This window comes from Salvelinus alpinus, chromosome 19 (genome assembly GCF_045679555.1).
Source record: "Salvelinus alpinus chromosome 19, SLU_Salpinus.1, whole genome shotgun sequence".
NCBI classification, from domain to species: Eukaryota; Metazoa; Chordata; class Actinopteri; order Salmoniformes; family Salmonidae; genus Salvelinus; species Salvelinus alpinus.
Window position 1 is genome coordinate 6,943,436 of NC_092104.1, and position 15,722 is coordinate 6,959,157.

At 47.9% G+C, this 15,722-nt stretch overlaps 1 protein-coding gene across 1 annotated transcript in view; it reads right to left on the bottom strand.

The window, feature by feature from the left end:
• Nucleotides 1-15,722, bottom strand: part of fras1 (Fraser extracellular matrix complex subunit 1) — a 229,565-nt gene that overhangs the window by 192,940 nt on the left and 20,903 nt on the right. The window contains exon 10 of the mRNA XM_071354262.1: nt 14,025-14,159. Coding sequence (XP_071210363.1) covers nt 14,025-14,159 — 135 coding nt within the window. The remainder of the gene's footprint in view (nt 1-14,024; nt 14,160-15,722) is intronic.

Genomic DNA, 15,722 nt, shown 5'->3' on the forward strand with positions numbered 1-15,722 from the left:
AGGATCTACTGTAGGATCTACTGTAGGGTCTACTGTAGGGTCTACTGTAGGATATACTGTAGGGTCTACAGTAGGGTCTACAGTAGGATTAACTGTAGGGTATACTGTAGGGTATACTGTAGGGAATACTGTAGGATATACTGTAGGATATACTGTAGGGTATACTGTAGGGTCTACTGTAGGGTATACTGCAGGGTATACTGTACATTCAGCATCTAAAGGGTTAATCAATACCTGCCCCTAACTCAGTGGATATACTGTAGGATATACTGTAGGATATACTGCACAAACTTTCCAAACTTCTTTCTTTCTCTCTCTCAGAGGACCTGAGCCCTCAGACCATGCCTCAGGACTACCTGGCCCGATGACTCCTTGTTGTCCCCCATCCACCTGGTCGTGCTGCTGCTCCAGTTTCAACTGTTCTGCCTGCGGCTATGGTGTCCTGACCTGTTCACTGGACTTGCTACCTGTCCCAGACCTGCTGTTTTCAACTCTCTAGAGACAGCAGGAGCGGTAGAGATCCTCTTAATGATTGGCTATGAAAAGCACACTGACATTTACTCCTGAGGTGCTGACCTGTTGCACCCTCTACAACCACTGTGATTATTATTATTTGACCCTGCTGGTCATCTATGAACATTTGAACATCTTGGCCATGTTCTGTTATAATCTCCACACGGCACAGCCAGAAGAGGACTGGCCACCCCTCATAGCCTGGTTCCTCTCTAGGTTTCTTCCTAGGTTCTGGCCTTTCTAGGGAGTTTTTCCTAGCCACCGTGCTTCTACACCTGCATTGCTTGCTGTTTGGGGTTTAGGCTAGGTTTCTGTACAGCACTTTGTGACATCAGCTGATGTAAGAAGGGCTTTATAAATACATTTGATTGATTGATTGATTCAGCATCTAGATCATGTGTCAAAATCATTCCACGAAGGGACAAGTGGCTGCTGGTTTTCGCTCCTCCCTTGTACTTGATTGATGAATTAAGGTCACTAATTAGTTAGGATATCACCTCACCTGGTTGTCTAGGTCAAAAACCCACAGACACTCGGCCCTTTGTGGAATGAGTTTGACACCCCTGATCTAAAGTGTTAATTATAATCCATAGAATCATACACATTTTCTGTTGCTGCAGGATTCTTTTCCTGCTGTCGCAAACTGGCTCAAATTTAGACCCTACATCTGTAGGCAGAACCTCTGTCTGGATGGTGAACCAAACCAGGAAGAGAAACAAAACCTCTGTCTGGATGGTGAACCAAACCAGGAAGAGAAACAGAACCTCTGTCTGGATGGTGAACCAAACCAGGAAGAGAAACAGAACCTCTGTCTGGATGGTGAACCAAACCAGGAAGAGAAACAGAACCTCTCTCTGGATGGTGAACCAAACCAGGAAGAGAAACAGAACCTCTCTCTGGATGGTGAACCAAACCAGGAGGTGAACAGAACCAGAGCTCACTTACTGGGGGTGTGTGTGTGCAAGCAAGCTTATTAAACTATGTGAATATTTATGTGTGACTATAAATCTTTGTATGTGAATGTGTTTAGCATTGTAAGGGGTAAGTCCTTGGCTGTGACCCCACCCTCAGATTTCCAATTCACACACTTGTAAAAAAAATAAAAAAAAAATAAATAAAAAATATACTTGTAACCAGCAAGTCAGTTAAGAACAAAAACTTATTTTCAATGGAGGCCTAGGAACAGTGGGTTAATTGCCTTGTTCAGGGGCAGAACAACAGACTTTTAACGTGTCAGCTCGGGGATTCTATCTAGCAACCTTTCGGTTAATGGACCAACGCTCTAACCACTAGGCTACCTGCCGCCCAATTGTGCAATGTGGAATTAGGCCAGTTCTGAGAGGGAGAGACAGCAGGGCAGTAGTTGATTCTAGTAAAGCCAGAGACTTCATAAACCGGGTGTGAAGGAAGGAGAACTCTGGTGACCAAATGCAGACAGAGAAATGCAGAGAGTCCTCCAAGAAGACACACACACACACACACACACACACACACACACACACACACACACACACACACACACACACACACACACACACACACACACACACACACACACACACACACACACACACACACACACACACACACACACACACACAGTCCCCATTATGTGTGAGACATTTATGTCAGCTGGTAATCACGACAGTTTGAGGAACCGCAAAGGACAGATGGTGATGACGGACATCATGCTGTAAGTCATTACATAACGGACAGAAAAAACGTGTTTATTTATTAGCCTAGTAGTTAGAAGTATTTAGACATGCCATGTGAAATAGGCCTCAGGTGAAATCATTGTTAAAGGCGTGAGAGAAAAGGCCTGTTTCATGTAGGTCTAGATTAGTTACGGGTTTGATCATTTCAAAACAGAAATAACAAAACATTACTTTAAGCAATTGCATGTGGAGCAGGACCCACTGACTCACTACATTGTTCTATTATCCAGACAGCTGCATGTGGAGCAGGACCCACTGACTCACTACATTGTTCTATTATCCAGACAGCTGCATGTGGAGCAGGACCCACTGACTCACTACATTGTTCTATTATCCAGACAGCTGCATGTGGAGCAGGAACCACTGACTCACTACATTGTTCTATTATCCAGACAGCTGCATGTGGAGCAGGACCCACTGACTCACTACATTGTTCTATTATCCAGACAGCTGCATGTGGAGCAGGTCCCACTGACTCACTACATTGTTCTATTATCCAGACAGCTCCATGCGGAGCAGGACCCACTGACTCACTACATTGTTCTATTATCCAGACAGCTCCATGCGGAGCAGGAACCACTGACTCACTACATTGTTCTATTATCCAGACAGCTGCATGTGGAGCAGGACCCACTGACTCACTACATTGTTCTATTATCCAGACAGCTGCATGTGGAGCAGGAACCACTGACTCACTACATTGTTCTATAATCCAGACAGCTGCATGTGGTGCAGGAACCACTGACTCACTGCATTGTTCTATTATCCAGACAGCTGCATGTGGAGCAGGAACCACTGACTCACTACATTGTTCTATTATCCAGACAGCTGCATGTGGAGCAGGAACCACTGACTCACTACATTGTTCTATTATCCAGACAGCTGCATGTGGAGCAGGACCCACTGACTCAATACATTGTTCTATTATCCAGACAGCTGCATGTGGAGCAGGAACCACTGACTCACTACATTGTTCTATTATCCAGACAGCTGCATGTGGAGCAGGAACCACTGACTCACTACATTGTTCTATTATCCAGACAGCTGCATGTGGAGCAGGACCCACTGACTCACTACATTGTTCTATTATCCAGACAGCTGCATGTGGAGCAGGACCCACTGACTCACTACATTGTTCTATTATCCAGACAGCTGCATGTGGAGCAGGACCCACTGACTCACTACATTGTTCTATTATCCAGACAGCTGCATGTGGAGCAGGAACCACTGACTCACTACATTGTTCTATTATCCAGACAGCTGCATGTGGAGCAGGACCCACTGACTCACTACATTGTTCTATTATCCAGACAGCTGCATGTGGAGCAGGACCCACTGACTCACTACATTGTTCTATTATCCAGACAGCTGCATGTGGAGCAGGACCCACTGACTCACTACATTGTTCTATTATCCAGACAGCTCCATGCGGAGCAGGAACCACTGACTCACTACATTGTTCTATTATCCAGACAGCTGCATGTGGAGCAGGACCCACTGACTCACTACATTGTTCTATTATCCAGACAGCTGCATGTGGAGCAGGAACCACTGACTCACTACATTGTTCTATTATCCAGACAGCTGCATGTGGAGCAGGAACCACTGACTCACTACATTGTTCTATTATCCAGACAGCTGCATGTGGAGCAGGAACCACTGACTCACTACATTGTTCTATTATCCAGACAGCTGCATGTGGAGCAGGAACCACTGACTCACTACATTGTTCTATTATCCAGACAGCTGCATGTGGAGCAGGACCCACTGACTCACTACATTGTTCTATTATCCAGACAGCTGCATGTGGAGCAGGACCCACTGACTCACTACATTGTTCTATTATCCAGACAGCTGCATGTGGAGCAGGAACCACTGACTCACTACATTGTTCTATTATCCAGACAGCTGCATGTGGAGCAGGACCCACTGACTCACTACATTGTTCTATTATCCAGACAGCTGCATGTGGAGCAGGACCCACTGACTCACTACATTGTTCTATTATCCAGACAGCTGCATGTGGAGCAGGACCCACTGACTCACTACATTGTTCTATTATCCAGACAGCTGCATGTGGAGCAGGAACCACTGACTCACTACATTGTTCTATTATCCAGACAGCTGCATGTGGAGCAGGAACCACTGACTCACTACATTGTTCTATAATCCAGACAGCTGCATGTGGAGCAGGAACCACTGACTCAATACATTGTTCTATTATCCAGACAGCTGCATGTGGAGCAGGAACCACTGACTCACTACATTGTTCTATAATCCAGACAGCTGCATGTGGAGCAGGACCCACTGACTCACTACATTGTTCTATTATCCAGACAGCTGCATGTGGAGCAGGAACCACTGACTCACTACATTGTTCTATTATCCAGACAGCTGCATGTGGAGCAGGAACCACTGACTCACTACATTGTTCTATAATCCAGACAGCTGCATGTGGAGCAGGAACCACTGACTCAATACATTGTTCTATTATCCAGACAGCTGCATGTGGAGCAGGAACCACTGACTCACTACATTGTTCTATAATCCAGACAGCTGCATGTGGAGCAGGAACCACTGACTCAATACATTGTTCTATTATCCAGACAGCTGCATGCGGAGCAGGACCCACTGACTCACTACATTGTTCTATTATCCAGACAGCTGCATGTGGAGCAGGAACCACTGACTCACTACATTGTTCTATTATCCAGACAGCTGCATGTGGAGCAGGACCCACTGACTCAATACATTGTTCTATTATCCAGACAGCTGCATGTGGAGCAGGACCCACTGACTCACTACATTGTTCTATTATCCAGACAGCTGCATGCGGAGCAGGAACCACTGACTCACTACATTGTTCTATTATCCAGACAGCTGCATGTGGAGCAGGACCCACTGACTCACTACATTGTTCTATTATCCAGACAGCTGCATGTGGAGCAGGAACCACTGACTCACTACATTGTTCTATTATCCAGACAGCTGCATGTGGAGCAGGACCCACTGACTCACTACATTGTTCTATTATCCAGACAGCTGCATGTGGAGCAGGACCCACTGACTCACTGCATTGTTCTATTATCCAGACAGCTGCATGTGGAGCAGGAACCACTGACTCACTACATTGTTCTATTATCCAGACAGCTGCATGTGGAGCAGGAACCACTGACTCACTGCATTGTTCTATTATCCAGACAGCTGCATGTGGAGCAGGAACCACTGACTCACTACATTGTTCTATTATCCAGACAGCTGCATGTGGAGCAGGAACCACTGACTCACTACATTGTTCTATTATCCAGACAGCTGCATGTGGAGCAGGAACCACTGACTCACTGCATTGTTCTATTATCCAGACAGCTGCATGTGGAGCAGGAACCACTGACTCACTGCATTGTTCTATTATCCAGACAGCTGCATGTGGAGCAGGACCCACTGACTCACTGTATTGTTCTATTATCCAGACAGCTGCATGTGGAGCAGGACCCACTGACTCACTACATTGTTCTATTATCCAGACAGCTGCATGTGGAGCAGGACCCACTGACTCACTACATTGTTCTATTATCCAGACAGCTGCATGTGGAGCAGGACCCACTGACTCACTACATTGTTCTATTATCCAGACAGCTGCATATGGAGCAGGACCCACTGACTCACTACATTGTTCTATTATCCAGACAGCTGCATGCGGAGCAGGAACCACTGACTCACTACATTGTTCTATTATCCAGACAGCTGCATGTGGAGCAGGTCCCACTGACTCACTACATTGTTCTATTATCCAGACAGCTCCATGCGGAGCAGGACCCACTGACTCACTACATTGTTCTATTATCCAGACAGCTCCATGCGGAGCAGGAACCACTGACTCACTACATTGTTCTATTATCCAGACAGCTGCATGTGGAGCAGGAACCACTGACTCACTACATTGTTCTATTATCCAGACAGCTGCATGTGGAGCAGGACCCACTGACTCACTACATTGTTCTATTATCCAGACAGCTGCATGTGGAGCAGGACCCACTGACTCACTACATTGTTCTATTATCCAGACAGCTGCATGTGGAGCAGGACCCACTGACTCACTACATTGTTCTATTATCCAGACAGCTGCATGTGGAGCAGGACCCACTGACTCACTACATTGTTCTATTATCCAGACAGCTGCATGTGGAGCAGGACCCACTGACTCACTACATTGTTCTATTATCCAGACAGCTGCATGTGGAGCAGGACCCACTGACTCACTACATTGTTCTATTATCCAGACAGCTCCATGCGGAGCAGGAACCACTGACTCACTACATTGTTCTATTATCCAGACAGCTGCATGTGGAGCAGGAACCACTGACTCACTGCATTGTTCTATTATCCAGACAGCTCCATGCGGAGCAGGAACCACTGACTCACTACATTGTTCTATTATCCAGACAGCTGCATGCGGAGCAGGACCCACTGACTCACTACATTGTTCTATTATCCAGACAGCTGCATGTGGAGCAGGAACCACTGACTCACTACATTGTTCTATTATCCAGACAGCTGCATGTGGAGCAGGACCCACTGACTCAATACATTGTTCTATTATCCAGACAGCTGCATGTGGAGCAGGAACCACTGACTCACTACATTGTTCTATTATCCAGACAGCTGCATGTGGAGCAGGACCCACTGACTCACTACATTGTTCTATTATCCAGACAGCTGCATGTGGAGCAGGACCCACTGACTCACTACATTGTTCTATTATCCAGACAGCTGCATGTGGAGCAGGAACCACTGACTCACTACATTGTTCTATTATCCAGACAGCTGCATGTGGAGCAGGACCCACTGACTCACTGCATTGTTCTATTATCCAGACAGCTGCATGTGGAGCAGGAACCACTGACTCACTACATTGTTCTATTATCCAGACAGCTGCATGTGGAGCAGGAACCACTAACTCACTGCATTGTTCTATTATCCAGACAGCTGCATGTGGAGCAGGACCCACTGACTCACTACATTGTTCTATTATCCAGACAGCTGCATGTGGAGCAGGAACCACTGACTCACTACATTGTTCTATTATCCAGACAGCTGCATGTGGAGCAGGAACCACTGACTCACTGCATTGTTCTATTATCCAGACAGCTGCATGTGGAGCAGGAACCACTGACTCACAAAATTGTTCTATTATCCAGACAGCTGCATGTGGAGCAGGACCCACTGACTCACTGCATTGTTCTATTATCCAGACAGCTGCATGTAGAGCAGGAACCACTGACTCACTACATTGTTCTATAATCCAGACAGCTGCTGGTCACTCTGAACTGATTAGGACAGCTCAACAGGACTCCTAAATATCTGTTGACTCTAGTGGACTCTTATGTCTTAAAGACGCTTTTATTTGTACCCGTGAGAGTAAAAAATAGTCAAATGTCTCTTCACAACACTTTACAACCACTTTTCTACTCTGAAATGCTTTGGTGGATACAGGCCCAGTCCTCCACTCAGTCTTTGTCCATCCAGCCAGCCTGCAGAGATTGCTTTACTTACAAAGCCTCATCTAAGGAAATAATTGAAGCTGATGAAAAATGTATCACCACATTGAAGAAAAAACAAGATTATATTTTGGGTTCTCGTGGAGTGTGACAGTTTAACTAAACTCATGAGGCATTTATACGTTATATTCTTGATGAATCAATGGATATAGAGGACCAGCCAAAAGTTTGGATACACCTACTCATTCAAGGGTTTTTCTTTATTTTTACTATTTTCTACATTGTAGAATAATAGTGAAGACATCAAAACTATGTAAATAACACATATGGAATCATGTAGAAACCAAAAAAGTGTAAACAAATCAAAATATTAATTTTTTATTACTATCCCCAAGGTTTGGGAGGAGGTCCATGTACTCTCCCTTCACAAAGGTGGTGACTCTTGTGACCTAAATAATTATAGGCCTATTTCTAAACTATTTCTTGCCTAGCTAAAATATAAGAATCCTTGATTAATTCTCAGCTATAAACTTTAAAATGTATTCTAAATGTACATCAGTTGGGTTTTATACCAGGTTATAGCTCTATCTCTGCTGCATCCCTAGTTATAAATGATGTGATTAACTGTATGGATAAAAAACAACATTGTGCTGCCCTCTTCATTGACCTGTCAAAGCCTTTCAATACTGTTGATCACTCACTGCTAATTCAGAGCCTTGCCTCAATTGACCTAGACCAGGCTGTGTGTAAACTGGTTTAAAAATGACTTGAAAGATACAACTCTGCTGAACACTACTGTATCTACTGATGTGGTTAAATCAGGTTTCCTGTATATTACGAAAGGTGTCCCGCAGGGGTCGATTCTGGGTCCTCTATTTTTTACTGTTTACGTTAACAATATCTAATATCTGTAAAACAAATGTAACCTGCACTTGTATGCCGATGATACTGTTGTGTCTGCTGTCACCCCCACGGTTGACCAGGCTCTATCTGATCTACAGTCTGCCTTCATTGTATTACAAAAACATTTCATTGACCTGAATATAGTACTGAATGCAGGTAAAACTAAGTATATGTTGTTCTCTATAGGGCGGATAAAAATAACTCTGATGATTTAAGCATATGTACATTGGATGGTGTCCTTATTGATCGTGTCCCTGCTTACAAATATCTGGGCATCTGGATAGATGAAAAGCTGTCTTTTAAAAAAGCATATTGATGAGTTAATTAAAAATCTGAGAATAAAAATGGGCTTCTTCTATAGAAATAGGTCAGGCCTCTCACTAAGTACTAGAAGGAGAGGAGAAGAGGTGAGGGGAGAAGAGGGGATGTGGAGAGGATGAGAGGAGAAGAGGTGAAAGGAGAGGAGAATAGATGATGAGGAGAGGATGAGAGGAGAAGAGGTGAGAGGAGAGGAGAAGAGGGGATGATGAGAGGAGAGTAGAAGAGGGGATAAGGAGAGGATGAGCGGAGATGAGGGGATGATAGGAGAGGAGAAGAGGGGTTGAGAGGAGAGGAGAAGAGGTGAGAGGAGAGGAGAGTAGGTGATGAGGAGAGGACGAGAGGAGAAGAGGAGAAGAGGGGATGATAGGAGAGGAGAAGAGGTGAGAGGAGAAGAGGGGATGAGGAGAGGATGAGAGGAGAGGAAAAGAGGGGATGAGAGGACAGGAGGTGAGAGGAGAAGCGGGATGAGAAGAGGATGAGAGGGGAGGATGAGAGGAGATGAGAAGAGGGAATGAGAGAAGAGGAGAGGATGAGATGAAAGGAGAGGAGAAGAGGGGAGGAGAAGCGGGGATGAGGAGAGGATGAGATGAGAGGATAAGGAGAAGAGGGGAGAGGAGAAGAGGGGAGAGGAAAGGAGAAGAGGGGAGAGGAGATGAGGGGATGAGGAGAGCAGAAGAGGGGATGAGGAGGGGAGAATGAGGTTCCTTGGCACAATGCCCCTTCAGCAACAAGTGGTCCATCCCCCCCCTCCTCCGTCCTCCTCCCCCTCCATCCTCCCCCCTTTCTCCTCTAGCCTTCCTCCTCCCTCCTCTAGCCTTCCTCCTCCCTCCCTCCTCTAGCCTTCCTCCTCCCTCCCTCCTCCTGCCTCCCTCCATCCTCCCCCCTTCCTCCTCTAGCCTTCCGCCTCCCTCCCTCCCTCCTCCTGCCTCCCTCCCTCCTCCTGCCTCCCTCCTCCTCCTCCTCCCCCTCCATCATACTCCCTCCCTCCTCCTGCCTCCCTCCTCCTCCCCCTCCATCCTCCCCCCTTCCTCCTCCCTCCCTCCCTCCTACTCCCTGCCTCCTCCCCCTTCCTCCTCTAGCCTTCCTCCTCCCTCCTTCCTCTAGCCTTCCTCCTCCTCCCCCTCCATCCTCCCCCCTTCCTCCTCTAGCCTTCCTTCCCCCTCCCTCCTCCTGCCTCCCTCCTCCTCCCCCTCCATCCTCCCCCCACTCTTGAGTTATGCCAGAGGCATCTGAGAGGGTACCCCTCCATGGGGAGGGTTAGGGGGGGTCCGGGGTCATAACAACCCTTACAAAAACTTTACACAAAAAAACAAACACCCTCCCCTCCTCTCTCTCTCTTTTTTCAGCACCCCACACCAACACTAAACACCCGACCCAATTCTGACGCCCTCACTATGGCATGCTGGCACAGCTATGGCATGTGTGCCTGGCGCAGTGGCGTATTAGCCTCTTGCCACGGGAAATGCAGCAAACCCCGTACCTCAGCCCCCATGAGTGGTCAGGCACGGCGTGGGCTGATGATGTAGGACTGATCTACTGGCGTGGTGAGGGACGGAGAGCAGCGCCACTGGGCCTTGTGCCGTATGGATGCTGAGAGATTTATTCTGAATGGATCTTTGGCTAAAGACGAGTAAGTACAGTAAGAAAGAACATTGAGTTGTTATTTTACCTGAAATGCACAAGGACCTCTACTCCGACAATTAATCCACACATAAAACGGTCAACCGAATCGTTTCTAGTCATCTCTCCTCCTTCCAGGCTTTTTCATCTTTGAACATATATGGTGATCGCATCTAAACTTTCATTGTATTACCACGACAACCGGCAAGAAAGTTCGTCTTTCAATCACCCACGTGGGTGTAACCAATGAGGAGATGGCAAGTGGGTACATGCTTCTATAAACCAATGAGGAGATGGGAGAGGCAGGACTTTCAGCACGATCTGCGTCAGAAATAGGAATGACTTCTATTTTAGCGCTTGGCGTCGCAGACGCTCGTTGGCGTGCGCGAGCAGTGTGGGTGCAATAATTTAATAACATGGATTTCAACATTTATTTTGCGACACTCGCACACGCGACGTGTCCGGTCTGGTCAGCATGTCAGTCCTCCCTAGAGGATGCATGTGATTGGAGAAAGCCCCAGCCTAAACCACTCTAATGGGCTCCTGAGAAGCTGTGTTCCATTGGGAACGTGGTCATGTTCATTAAGGTGGGAAATTGAACTACAGTCTGGAGTTAGACTGGTAATTACTGGGAGAGATCCAGTCTGGAGTTAGACTGGTAATTACTGGGAGAGGTCCAGTCTGGAGTTAGACTGGTAATTACTGGGAGAGGTCCAGTCTGGAGTTAGACTGGTAATTACTGGGAGAGGTCCAGTCTGGAGTTAGACTGGTAATTACTGGGAGAGGTCCAGTCTGGAGTTAGACTGGTAATTACTGGGAGAGGTCCAGTCTGGAGTTAGACTGGTAATTACTGGGAGAGGTCCAGTCTGGAGTTAGACTGGTAATTACTGGGAGAGGTCCAGTCTGGAGTTAGACTGGTAATTACTGGGAGAGGTCCAGTCTGGAGTTAGACTGGTAATTACTGGGAGAGGTCCAGTCTGGAGTTAGACTGGTAATTACTGGGAGAGGTCCAGTCTGGAGTTAGACTGGTAATTACTGGGAGAGGTCCAGTCTGGAGTTAGACTGGTAATTACTGGGAGAGATCCAGTCTGGAGTTAGACTGGTAACTACTGGGAGAGGTCCAGTCTGGAGTTAGACTGGTAATTACTGGGAGAGGTCCAGTCTGGAGTTAGACTGGTAATTACTGGGAGAGGTCCAGTCTGGAGTTAGACTGGTAATTACTGGGAGAGATCCAGTCTGGAGTTAGACTGGTAATTACTGGGAGAGATCCAGTCTGGAGATTACTTTTTCACCCTCCATCTCTTTCCCTCTCTCTCTCTTTCTTTCTGTCTCTCTCTCTCTCTCTCTCTCTCTCTAATTACCAGTCTAATTACCTCTCTCCCTCTCTCGCTCTCTCCATGTCTCTCTCTCTCTCCCTCTCTCTCCCTCTCTCTCGCCCTCTCTGTCTCTTTCCTTTTCTCTCTCTCCCCCTCCATCTCTCTCTCTCATCCTCTCTCTCTCTCGCCCTCTCTCTCTCTCGCCCTCTCTCTCTCATCCTCTCTCTCTCACTCTCTCATCCTCTCTCTCTCTCTCATCCTCTCTCTCCCTCTCTCCTTTTGTCTCTCTCCCTCTCTCCTTTTGTCTCTCTCCCCCTCTCTCTCGCCCTCTCTCTCTCTCTCTCGCCCTCTCTCTCTCTCGCCCTCTCTCTCCCGCCCTTTCTCTCTGTCTCTCTCTCTCTCTATTTCTCTCTCGCTCTCTCCTTTGGTCTCTCTCCCCATCTCTCCCACCCTCTCTCTTCCCCCTCTCTCTCTCTCTCTCTCACTCTCTCTCCCTCTCTTTCTCACCCTCTCTGTCTGCCCTTGACATACCTCTGTGACACACAGAGAGCTGGAGTGTGAAGTAGTGTTTGGTAATGGATTCAGTTTTTTGGGCAGTAGCCCTGTCATGATTAGCTTGTCTTCAGTGAGGCCATTTTTATTCATGGCACCAAGCTACTGTCTTAGTGCCACCAGACGCCTGCCTGTCTGTCTGAGTGCCTGTCTGCCTGTCTGCCTGTCTGCCTGTCTGTCTGTCTGTCTGTCTGTCTGGGTGTCTGTCTGGGTGTATGGGTGTTGTACTCTCATTGCCCTATTCCCATTCTTTACCAATCTTGATGAATGGACTGAGAACTGCTGTTGTATAAAACATATCCATACAGAATGGAGCAACTAAATCCAAACAACTGGCCAAGTAGAGAACTCCCATGGGAACCAGGTCTACTAAAAGTAGAGAACTCCCATGGGAACCAGGTCTACTAAAAGTAGAGAACTCCCATGGGAACCAGGTCTACTAAAAGTAGAGAACTCCCATGGGAACCAGGTCTACTAAAAGTAGAGAACTCCCATGGGAACCAGGTCTACTAAAAGTAGAGAACTCCCATGGGAACCAGGTCTACTAAAAGTAGAGAACTCCCATGGGAACCAGGTCTACTAAAAGTAGAGAACTCCCATGGGAACCAGGTCTACTAAAAGTAGAGAACTCCCATGGGAACCAGGTCTACTAAAAGTAGACAACTCCCATGGGAACCAGGTCTACTAAAAGTAGACAACTCCCATGGGAACCAGGTCTACTAAAAGTAGACAACTCCCATGGGAACCAGGTCTACTAAAAGTAGACAACTCCCATGGGAACCAGGTCTACTAAAAGTAGACAACTCCCATGGGAACCAAGTCTACTAAAAGTAGAGAACTCCCATGGGAACCAGGTCTACTAAAAGTAGAGAACTCCCATGGGAACCAGGTCTACTAAAAGTAGAGAACTCCCATGGGAACCAGGTCTACTAAAAGTAGAGAACTCCCATGGGAACCAGGTCTACTAAAAGTAGACAACTCCCATGGGAACCAGGTCTACTAAAAGTAGAGAACTCCCATGGGAACCAGGTCTACTAAAAGTAGAGAACTCCCATGGGAACCAGGTCTACTAAAAGTAGACAACTCCCATGGGAACCAGGTCTACTAAAAGTAGACAACTCCCATGGGAACCAGGTCTACTAAAAGTAGACAACTCCCATGGGAACCAGGTCTACTAAAAGTAGACAACTCCCATGGGAACCAGGTCTACTAAAAGTAGACAACTCCCATGGGAACCAGGTCTACTAAAAGTAGACAACTCCCATGGGAACCAGGTCTACTAAAAGTAGAGAACTCCCATGGGAACCAGGTCTACTAAAAGTAGAGAAATCCCATGGGAACCAGGTCTACTAAAAGTAGAGAACTCCCATGGGAACCAGGTCTACTAAAAGTAGAGAACTCCCATGGGAACCAGGTCTACTAAAAGTAGAGAACTCCCATGGGAACCAGGTCGGGGGTCATTGACTTTGACCCTTTGTCCAAAGTGACCATAACGTTGCATCATGCAGTAGTGATGCTAAGATATATACTCACTGAACCCCCCCCCCCCCCCCCCCACACACACACACCCATATATAAGTACTCACGCAGGCACTGTGTGTGGTCCTTGTAGGACCCCGGCTCACAGGCGGCCACGCACTGCATGTTGTTTAATAGCAAGGACCCCCCACAGGAAGAGCATTCATAGTCCTTCTCACAGGTGGCACAGGACGACTGGCAGGCTGCAGGGAGAGAGAGGGGAGAGGGGGAGGACAGGGAGGAGGGGGAGGGAAGAGGGGGGAAGGAGAGGGAGGAGGGAGGAGGGGGAAGGAGGAAGGAGAGGGAGGAGGGGAGGGGAGGAGGGGGGGGGGGGGGGGAGGAGAGGGGAGGAGGGGAGGGAGGGAGGGAGGAGAGGGGGAGGGAAGAAGAGGGATGAGAGGAGGGAAGAGAGGGGGAGGAGGGGAGGAAGGAGGGAGGAGAGGTGGAGGAGGGAGGATGGGGAGAGGGGAGGGAAGAGGGGGGAAGAAGAGGGAGGAGAGGAGGGAGGATGGGGAGAGGGGAGGGAAGAGGGGGGAAGGAGAGGGAGGACAGGGAGAGGGGAGGGAAGAGGGGGGAAGGAGAGGGAGGACAGGAGGGAGGAGAGGGGGAGGAGGGGGGAAGGAGAGGGGGAGGAGAGGAGGGAGGATGGGGAAAGGGGAGGGAAGAGCGTGGAAAGAGCGGGAGAAGGGGAGGGGAGGGGAAGAGACGGGAAGGAGAGAGAGGAGGGGAGGAGAGGGAGGAGGGGAGGGGGATGGAGGAAGGAGAGGGGGAGGAGGGGAGGAAGGAGAGGGGGAGGAGAGGAGGGAGGAGCGGGAGAGAGGAGGGAAGAGAGTGGAAAGAGTGGGAGAAGGGGAGGGGAAGAGACGGGAAGGAGAGAGAGGAGGGGAGGAGAGGGAGGAGAGGGAGGAGGAAGGAGGAAGGAGAGGGAGGAGGGGGGGGAGGAGGGAGGAATGAGAGGGAGGAGGGGATGGAGGAGAGGGGGAAGGAGGAAGGAGAGGGAGGAGGGGGGGACGAGGGGGGAAGGAGAGGGAGGAGGGGAGGAGGGGAGGGAAAAGGGGAAGGAGAGGGAGGAGGGAAGGGGATGAGAGAGAGAAATTCAATGATCCTCTTTAACACATCCCGCATAAATAGTCAATGTTCATGAGAACATATAGGTACCCTTTGATGTCATACACGCCAAGGATCTCAACTAGAATCAGCCGTGGGATGATTTGTTCTTGAGCGGATGGTCGGGGGGTGGAACATAATTACAAATCAATTGTACTTTGCAAATTGACACAAGAGGCCCACACAGATATTGCATTTGACAAAAACATTACATGGTACACAAATACAGTACGCCTCTCTATTTATGAGTGGAAATACTTTTGGAATAGGTTTCCTAAAGTACAATAATGTTGAGCTGAATTCGTACTGATTTTACAGTCTTTAAATGTTCAAAAACATTATTGTTTTTCTTTCTCAGAAAACGTTGGGGAGGGAGGGGGGGGGGGGGGGGCAGTTGACGATTCCTGCTGTACATGCATGCTCCAGTATTTTATTACATTCTACCCCCCTTGAACTCTCATCAAATTTCAGCTAATTTACACAAAGCATCAACATCAACTGTGTTTCTGCATCTTATTTTCTCCCGTGGATCATATACAGTTGACTCAAGACATCAACGTGGAGGACAAACTCTTCTCAACTGTTCTAAGGTTCGCTGCTAACCAAGTTGAAACCTAATTAGAACGTTCCCTAAAGTTGTTGGGACGTTCATGTTAGCT